Source organism: Prunus persica, chromosome G7 (assembly GCF_000346465.2).
Source record: "Prunus persica cultivar Lovell chromosome G7, Prunus_persica_NCBIv2, whole genome shotgun sequence".
In the NCBI taxonomy this organism is placed as follows: Eukaryota; Viridiplantae; Streptophyta; class Magnoliopsida; order Rosales; family Rosaceae; genus Prunus; species Prunus persica.
The window spans coordinates 3,270,129-3,280,552 of NC_034015.1; the positions used below are offsets into that span (position 1 = coordinate 3,270,129).

At 35.0% G+C, this 10,424-nt stretch overlaps 1 protein-coding gene across 1 annotated transcript; it reads right to left on the reverse strand.

Annotated features, from left to right (window-relative positions):
• On the reverse strand, positions 624-9,983 carry LOC18769158 (alpha-L-arabinofuranosidase 1). Its single transcript, XM_020569473.1, has 18 exons — positions 9,754-9,983; positions 9,279-9,483; positions 8,927-8,981; positions 7,916-8,127; positions 7,494-7,615; positions 7,238-7,391; positions 6,061-6,130; positions 5,280-5,425; positions 5,135-5,180; positions 4,998-5,050; positions 4,135-4,279; positions 3,209-3,327; positions 3,023-3,097; positions 2,855-2,943; positions 2,343-2,393; positions 2,016-2,226; positions 1,711-1,857; positions 624-1,115 (listed from the first exon to the last, which is right to left on the reverse strand). The coding sequence occupies exons 2-18, from the start codon at positions 9,450-9,452 to the stop codon at positions 1,002-1,004; spliced, it is 1,983 nt and encodes a 660-aa protein (XP_020425062.1). The 5' UTR covers positions 9,453-9,483; positions 9,754-9,983; the 3' UTR covers positions 624-1,001.

Sequence of the window (10,424 nt, forward strand, 5' to 3'; positions counted from 1 at the left end):
TATAGAGGTGGAAGTGGGAGTTTGCACAAAGTTTCGATGTGGGACTTCGTATAAGTTGCAAGTTTGCACAAAGATTTTGTAAAGTCAAACATTGTTGAACTAGCATTCTAAAAATATTTTTACTGATTTTAAAGGAAATTTTTGGTAATGCATGAGTTTAATTATTGGTCCATGACTATAGGAAACCAATTCAAGTGCAGAGGTAGCTGATAAAATATGAAACGGGTTTTAAAAAAATGTTAATGCGTATAGCTCAGAATGGTATTTTGTAAATCATGCGAGACTAGTTTTCCACATTGCTGCATAAGTAGTCCCGAAATCTTCACGTTAATTAATATAATATACTGTTCATAATGATATTTCTGGTCTGGTTAATTAATATAATATACTGTTCATAATATATTTACAAATCATTCGAGTCTAATTTGCTACATTTTACAATTGTATACATAAATAGTACCAAGGCTTGGTGATTCACTTTATCCCCTACAATCATCTCCTTCTATTACTCCGTTAGTTTTAATGATGTGGCAAGGGTTTGCCCCTAATCTGAATGGGTGAGGTGGCCAAAGTGGAGCCCACCTCTAGCATAATTATTTAACTCTTCTATTTTGCTGGAATAATTAAACAGTAAATAAGTCTTTCTTTTATAAGAGTAATATAGGAGTGGGTAATCAAACCTATAATCTCGGATGAAGAGGTAAATGCTCCTAAGTTCCTTGAGTTACAACTTACAAGCCTGTCGCAAGGTGCTTGTATATGTTTAAGTTCAATAAAACTCAAAAATAAAGGATAACCCTTTAGTTAGTAATACAATAGGGGTAAAGAATCAGAATCCAAAGACTAAAATCCCAAAAGTCTGTTATTTGTGCCCTTTCGCAAGGAACCCCATTAAGACTAGCTAGTGTTTCCTTACCAAAAGCAACATTTAAAACCAATTTAAAATGAGCCCTTATTCAATTTCAAACTTTTAAATAGAAGATACAGAGACAGAATCAGCTCTAGCTTGATTCTATTAAGAAATCAATAGAAGTGAAAGAATTCGGCGAGATTACAACCTCCACATCCTCACCATCTTCCCCAGCCTTCTCAAGTAGACTCCGGTTCGGTATCACCTGCATTTAATTTAAAACAAGAGTATAAAGATATGGACAGAAAACATGGTCCAAAGCATTGTTATGTTCAACGCTATCAATATTGGTTCATCATTGTTCCCACAAATTTAATCTTTTAGGAGGATATGGGCCAATTACTTTATTTTATTTTATTTATTTTTTAGGACTTTTCACATATAAGTCCATTATTACTTTAAATAGAAAAATGGTAAAGCAATTTTGCACACTAAGAACCATTTAGAAGATGACAAGTGGCTAGCTTGCAGGTTTTCTTTCTCCAGTTGGGGCTCTCTAATTGTTTTTGTACTAATTTACTTTTTTTTTTTTCCTTCATATCCTCATACTCATCCTCACTTTTGAGGTTCTTTCCACAACTAGAGAGGTCAATACATGAATTCTACATAAGTTGACAGATTAGGGTTGCATTGACACTCTAAACTATGCTTAGATGCTTTTATATTTCAACAGTTCATGATTGAATAAGTCAAGATAAACTAGTATAGACACACAGCATCTCCAAGTATATACAAAAGCAATGTAGGGGCATGTCTTCAACAATATGAAAATGTTAAAGGATACAAGTTGACTCAGATACCTTCTTTGGCTCATTTAAGGAATTCTCATCCATCACGTTGGTTGACGTGAGCACGGTCTTGGTTGACTCAGACAGATTAATGGAATTCGGCTCCAACCCGTCCACAACAATCTTGAGATTCACTATGTTTGTTCCCAAGTTCACAATCTATAGAAAGAAATAATCATCACAAAGTAATAAGATGTCACAGAATATGACATGCACCGTATTGGTAGAAACTGTTGAACGAAGCTGCATGAATTTGGAATGAAGTCATAGTTAAGAAAGAAAACTGACTGAGATAATGTACTAGCACAAACAAAAACCTTGATTCTTAGGTAACTATTCTCATTTTCTGAATTTTTCCAAGAAATTGCAGATGCAAGAAGTTGCTCCACTTGATCAGTAGACGAATTTGTTTTGAGTGTTGCATTGAAAATAGTTGCTCCACTTGATTCGTTAAAAAGACATTGCACCCAGTAGCTAGGAGTCCCATAGAGATGTGAGGAGTTAAAGACGATTGCAGCGAAGTTCGCCCTTGATGACAGAGAAGTTTTCAGTTTTAGTAATAACTACACAACAATGATCCCCTCTTGAAAACTTAATAAATAAAAATTGCATTGGAGAAAAAAAATGAGATGAGAAAAGTATACCTCCTGTCATTGGAAAAGAGTGGTGCATAACTTGCCATCTCAACAACATCACTGCATTTGATAAGAATAAACAATGAAAGTACTCAGTAGCTGCCGGTGTAAAGATTACTACCCTAGAATCCCCATGTACATCTGTGATCTATTACCATTTATCATTTTTTTATTCAGTTTAATACTATCCCTATAGGTTGGGAATATGAGAAGCCTTCAACTCCATAGAAAACAGATGTGCAGCTAGTCACACAAGGAAATATGGCAACACACAACATGGATTTGTGGCAAACAAAAGTGGAAATGCTATGCATTTCTTTTGCAAGGAGAAATACTGTATTCGCAAATATATAATAAAGAAGTTAGATCTTTAATTATGTGTAGACATATCTATATAAGATAGCAAACTATACATATTTTTCTTGCTGGAACTTTGAAGAAAAATAATTTCTGTAAAGAAAACATTGTAAGCATTCTGGAAAATATTACAGGAAACAAATTCTTGAAATGCTACAACAAACCTGTTTTTCTCCAGCCCAATAAGAAATCCAGCTTCACCTAGTGCTGCTAGAAGACTTCCTGTTGTGACGGCATACTCACTCACAAAAGCCTGAATCATATTGAATGTTAAGAAAATTAATAGAAGCCATTCAGAGCAGATTAAATCATAAGAAGGCACATCACCCTACCTTGGGACCACTACGTGATGTATGATCAAACTGATGAGCCATAGACGACATGATTTTGGCATCATCTGTATAGAACTTTACATGAAAACATGTCATTCAATGTTGCCAAATCAATTATCCGACGCATTGAATGGTAAAAAAAAATTCATTAGCAAGTGTAACAAGTTGTGGTGTTATGAAATTTACATGAAAATCGAACAAATCAGCTGGATGATCCAACTTTTGAGAAGATCCGTCACAGTTTGAAATTATTTTGATGTCTGGATAGGCACGTTTTATAGCACTATAGAACTTAAGGTAATTTCCTGGTCAAGAAAAAGAGGAAAAGCATAAGCGTCTTTGAGAATATAAAATCCTCTATTATATATATATATATTACATTGAATCACAAAATCTAAAATTCAAGGTCCCTGCATCCTCTGCCAATTGCTTATGTGTTGGATGTGCAACTTTAACATGAGTTAGGCTGGCCAGATGATTCGCTCAGCAATTCAGTTGACTGATTGCTGAGAAAATCAATAAGGCTCATCTCCCAAATTTACAAGTAGATACTATGTGGAAATTGTCCTTTAGAATTCTACTTTTTCGAGAATTTGGGAAGTGAAGCGGAAAAATGTCACAGGTTGGAAAAGAAGGGTTTTCAAGAATCTACTTCTTTTAGCACTTCCGTTTAATTACTTCTACAATATGATGCCATTATTGTATGGAAAACAAGACTTTTCAATAATGAGAAACCGTTGTAGGTCAAGTACAAAAATTCAAGGAATAAAAGACAATGAAGTAGACACAGGTCATCATTTGATTCACAAAAAATAAGGAATTGCAAGTTTGCCTTTTCAGAGAAAGGATTGTGGCAGAAGAACTGAAGTTATTGTGGAAAAAAATTCAGATCTTAATTAGAGTTATTTCCTGAAGCATATTGCAAAGTTGCAATTGTTCAACAAAAGAGTGAAAACTGCACTAAATTGTAAGGACATTCATATAAACAGATTAAGTTATGCATGACTTTGAATGCAGAAAGTCATCCAACGTCCCATATGTGTAAAACTCAATCCGTTCCATCTAACCAACTAAAGAGCAAATAAAAAGCATGAACTAGAAAATATACAAACCTAGGTAGTTCTTTTTTCCGCAATCCTCATTCCCAATACCAACATATCTCAAGTCAAAGGGTTCTGGGTGTCCCATTGCAGCACGGAGAGAACCCCAGGTAGAATTAGGGTTGCCCCTAGCAAACTCAAGACCATCAAGAGCTTCCTGTAAACAAGAAAACGTGAAAGTTAAACCATAACTTTGAGATTTACTAACACATAACAGGTTTACCAACACGATTTAGAATTAAGTAGCAAAATTTATCATATATAGGACATCAAAACTTCATCTTATCCACAGTTCTTCTCATTTATGTTCAAATTGCATTAGATAGACATATAGCATTGATACTTATAATGTTAATGAGTCGATACAAGTTCTCATATCACATTGAGAGTTCAATGCAAAGTTTTCCTAGTAGCAGCCAATACACCACATTAACACATATTTCACATAATGTAAAAGCTTTTACTGCTTTTTGTCACTATGTTTTAGTGTTTTTCAATGAGTGACAACACCTGATGTCACCAGCAGTTCGGCCCTACCCTCACCACAGCAACCCCACTTGTATGAACATCCTTTAGTGGGAACTCAAATGAAGCTAGGCTTGGAGACAATGAAACCACTTCACCGGAAAAAGAAGGCAAAATCTAAATTTGATCTCCTAAAACCATATTTGCAAAGATGTTTCATACACCAAAGCACATAAAGCCACAGATTTATAAGGATGAAGCATATTTTGAAAAGCCTAAATGTCACCTGCATACATTTGCTTTAGTTGCAGAGATATAATCCCGATTAGAAAATAATTAATGGTTTGTTACATCCATTTGGTATCAGTTACTGATTAGCTAATGAGAAATGGTCAGCAATGCAGACATACCTGTACAAATGGTAAGACACTGGCAGTATCAACTTGATCATTGTGACTGATTCCTATGAAATTCATATAGTCAGTATTGGCAAAGGTGAACGTGATCATTGAAAAGATAAAGGAAGCGCTAAGAAAATGTGAAGTACCGTTATTAAATACCCATATTGGCAATGTACCAAGGTCCTCTGCTAGCTGCATAAATAAAATTTTCAAAAACTGGTACCGACAGAAGCAGGATTTTAAAGGAAACTCCAAGCATTCTTGAATGACAGAACTAAAAAAGATACCAACTTGGAGAAACTCAAAATAACCAAGTCCATCGTCAGTCCAGTACATCCAAACATCACCAAAGTGTCCAGGTCTCTCTTCCCAGGGTCCAATTGTTTCTTTCCAACGAAATGCATTTCGTAGCCATGCACCTTCGACGAAACAGCCACCTAATGCAACACAATAAAAAAAAATACGAATTTTTTTGAATTATGAGGAAACAATATAATAGCTCCGCTGTATTGACCATATTAAAACATGTATCATCTCTTATCACAAAATCAAGCATGTTTAGCATGGTTTGGCATTTAAAAAGAGTCCCAAGTTTTTTTTTGTCAAGTGATCAGGCGATCAAGCCAGCAAGGTTACCCACTAAAAAAATTCAATAGTATATAATGTCCAAAAGATAAAAATGAAAAGAATTTCAGAGAAAACAGTGGATGTAGTTCATATCTGCAGGTAAAACTGATAGCAGCCAAAGAAGGACAAGGTTACTTTTATTTAAGCTTGTTTAATAAAGATCTGCATCTTTGTAAAGAAACACGATTTTTTTTTCCCATTAAGATTTCAATCATTTGGCTTACAAAGTTTCTGTGAAGCCTGCTTTTCTCTCGGAGGCTCGAGAAAATTAGTAAATACTATAGAACATTGGTAGATATAGTGGACAGCAGGCAATTATAAACAACAACAAACCATAATGAGATAATATAGTAAAAGCATGTGAGATAATTTTAGCCGAGAGTTATATATGAAAAGCTCAAGTTTAGTAACTGTCTCGTATTAAGACAAGTAAATCCAAATTTACCTGGAAATCTCATAAATTGAGGTTTTAAATCTTCCAACAGTTGAACAAGGTCCTTCCGAAATCCATGTCCCTGATCCAAAATAATAGTTTCATAAAGAGTAAAAAGACACATAAGGTATGCATGTAGCAAAGCATTTCACACAGCTCCTTAAAAGTTACACGTTGAAAGCTTACAAGTTACATCATCCCAACCTAATAAATCCGGTAGGAAAACAACAGCTCCAAGATCAAGTCATAGCAACTAGACTTCTACAGCTTTCCAATTAGAAAATACCCCGGATAAAGAAAACATCCCTAAGGACTATCGATCCAAACATGGAGAAACTTTCCATCAATATTAATGGCAGCAACAGAATTGTGAAGTAGAAATGATGACAGATTCAATGTAGATTTATTTGTGATCCTGAAGAAATTATATTTTCTACAGCGCTTGCTGCAATGTCATATATTTTCCAATGGTTAGGTCCATAATTCACATCTGAAGAATAAACAGAGTCCAGTTTGCATTCAGTAAGTCACATTTAAACAAAATATAACAACAGAAGCTAAAATAATACAGCTGAAAGTGTGGATGTCAGATCCCAGGGACAATACAAGTTTGTTATTATGTTTTCCGTCTAATATATCAAACCATGCATTCTTCATTTTGAGAAATTTTCATCAATGAAAAAGTTTCAATGATTGATTTCAACAGCTCCAAATTCAATTATTGCGAGAAAAGGAAGAATAATTTTTGAACAAATTATGATGATACCACACTGAAGTCAATAAATATGACATATTATGTACAATTCTCCCTAAGTTACATGCCTACACAAAACAGGGAAAAAAACTGGTTTATAAATGAAGTCCAAGGAAAAGTACATTATGGAGATGATATGAAACCAAGAAAAACTATATCTGAGGGAAAGATGTTCTAGACCCTTATATAACAGATAGGTGGTCTAAAAGCATAATGCATCCTTCATGGTAATACTCCACCCCCTAGTATGAACTTCGCATTAATCAGCTTTCATATTAATGTCTTTCAAAAGACTATAAAATCTAGAATTTTAAAACAGAACATGATACTTATAACAATCTTGTGAAACACGGGTGAGACGATTAAACACATCCAAATATTGATGACATAATCTCGCGTCACGAGAATGAGTGAATTTGTGGAGAAAAAAGGTACCTTATATGTATCCAGGGGCATGACTGACACTTGATCAAACCATATAAACCCTTTTCTGGTTGTTGTCAATTGCAGTCTTGAATTAGGATTTGTTCCTTGGGCTTCCAACATAACTTTGAATTTTTTCCAGTTTGAAACTTCTGAACCAGAAGCTCTGCAAAGGCAATGAAATGTACTGTCAGACTCTTAAATGGAGATAAAACTGTCAGTAAGGAACTGCTGATTACAAAATATCAGCAGAACAGAGGATGCTCACATAATGTTCGCAGCAGCAAGTTTCTGCAACCCATCTGAGCCTGTCAATGATACGGACACATTGATTGATCCAGATGAGCGGACATAAAGAACAACACTGTAGGTCTTCCCTTTTTCAATATTCTGGACAAAACACAGGTAAGAAACCAGTAGCAAAGAGCCAGAAAGAAAAATGTAGTAAATATTTACATGTGTGTGTGTGTGAAGTTTTGTTGTTTTTGTTCTCGTGCTGTGTGCGTATACATGCACACACACACACACACACACACACACACATATATATATATATATATAGAGAGAGAGAGAGAGAGAGAGAGAGAGAGCAATGTTCCCTTGTCAGACAAATACTTATGTTGCAAACTGTGAATTTGGAACATAAGCATTTAGAATGAACCAATTAGATGATAGTTGAAGGGTTCATACCATGCCCCAGAACCCGGGGTTATAAATTCCTACACCATCATCAGGGCAGCTATTGGCACCTTGGCTATCACATAGCACCTCCATTCGGAGTGCAACCTTGTTGCGGTCAAAGCACGAAGAACGGTCTGTTGACACTATCAAAGATGACTCATTCCCAATTATTGACCAAGGATCAATGTTGGAAGGAACGTTTGGGCCCCCAGCTTCAAAACCTGTGGGAAAACGTTATTAAGAAGCCTCAGCTCTAAACATTCAGTCAAAATTACGAGCCAAAAGCTAACTATAACATTTTATATTTAGCAATACAGTGAATTCCACATTTCACATGATTCCGAAGAGAACTTTTTAACCAAGTACTGATAATCTGAAGTCATTCAACCTGTTGTTGAACTTAAAACTGACAAGACAGAAAAGAAATCAAAGGAAAAAATAAAAAAAGAGGGATCTGGTAGTCCATATTAAAAAAAGTGGGATCTGGTAGATAACGATGGAAATCAGTGTGTCACAAAAAAGTAGAATATTTCTCTATTTTGTACTCAACCACACTTGCACAAGCAGGTGGCACATTAACTCAAATACAACAACTTCGCATAAATAAAAACATTCATTGGATAATCCTAAACATCTCAATGAAGAGTTAATCCAACAGTAAAATGTTTCAGGAAGACACCATAACCCTCCACTTCCAAAATATAAGAACAGAAAAAATCGTGTCTGCCAGCTTGACTCGTACTACATATATCAGATTTGAAAAGAAACTCTGAAAATGTAATGACAACAGTAAGGCATTCAAACAGTTACTTCAATGGTTCTCACACACATGAATTTTGAGCTTTCTTGTCAGAATGCGAATCTGGACCACACATTCAAGCACAAATTATTCTGAAATGGTCTAGCATCTAGCAACATAATAAGCATCTTATGTTGCCAAACAATCTGGCAAGAGAATATTTTCCTATATGTTATTTTCACTTTTTGTATTAGCTGGAATTGAGAGAATAAGGGAAGTACCTCTGTTGCTTACAAGCTCAGCCCATAGCCCGCCAGCACCAGCATTGTTAAACTCCTGCAGTGAACAAGCATTTGAGAGAATGCATATACCTCAAAATTAATAGCATCTTAAATGAAACCACAATGTTAGTAATATAATGAGACAGACATGTTTAAGCAACAGAAGGTTTATAATTGCGGCATAAATCAGGATATATCCGCACATAAAATAAAATAAAATAAGAAAACAAATGAAAAGAGATTTTAAAAATTGTAAGAATTACAGTAATAGCTAACAAGCTATAGATTGTAGAAGTAACAAAAAGCAGTTGGAACTGAACAAAAATTCACTATTCCAAGCCAACACACTAACCTCAAAGAAAATTCCAAACATTGTTTCAGATATTGGCCGTCCTGATGCTTCAGAAGCATCTACCAGCAGCTTTGCTGTCTGGTTCGTATCAACTCCAAAAGCAAAAGATTGATACACAAAGAAAACCAAGACATATAGAAGAAGAACAACATAAGGGGACTTGCAGGAGCCCATTGGTCAGTTACCACACCCAATACTTCCACAGCTAAAAAAGCATAGACAAAGGAGATACTCAGTTACATTCTAATCAATTAAACAGAAAAAGAACAAGGTAACACAAAAAATGCAAAATGGTCTCTCAGTTAATGAGTGATCAACAAAATATAGAAATCCCATGAACACTTTCTCACAATGACTTTTATTGAATTTAAAATAACTACAAAGTTGATCAACTCAAGGAGATTCTAGTGAAGCAAGTCTCTATTGAATTTAAAATTGATATAAAAAGATAAAGAGACAAAGAAGAAGAGAATACCCAGAAAGATGGTGATTTTCAGCAATATGCTCAGATAAGAGTGCATTATTAAGTTCTCATCCATTTAGTATAAAATTCAATTCAGAAACTCTTGAGTCCTGAGTCTTGAGTCTTAGTCTTGAGTCTTGGGTCTCGAGTCTTGAGTCTTGGGTCTCGAGTCGTCTCTCTCTTCTCTTATCCGGGGCTTTCGCCATGATTTGTAAGAACTTGAAACAATTGTTTGCCATGAATGTTAATTTGGAGTGCTCGGTAGAGTATTTTAAAAGCAAATTAATTTTCTCTTTTATTTTCTCCCATCCCATAGTTTTGTCGTCAAACTTGAACTTTTTTTATTTTATTTTTAATCATAGTAATGATTTGTTACTGTGTCTTGCACAAATATCTACAGAAGATTATGAGTTAATTTGGAGTGCTCGGTAGGAATAAATATGATTTTGTATTATTTTTGATTACTTGTAAGAACAATTGACTCGGACTTCTCCAATTGATGTATTAATTCCAGCTACAGTGTTATTTTAATCAACCAAGCAAAAGCCATAAATATATACATCGATCTCGTTCATGCAGTGTGAATGAAATTCAATTCAAAGAACACTTACCAGACCAACAGTGTAAATATGCCTCATCATTTGGCCCGCGGGCTCATGGGCTGATGGGAGCCTGTCCGACCC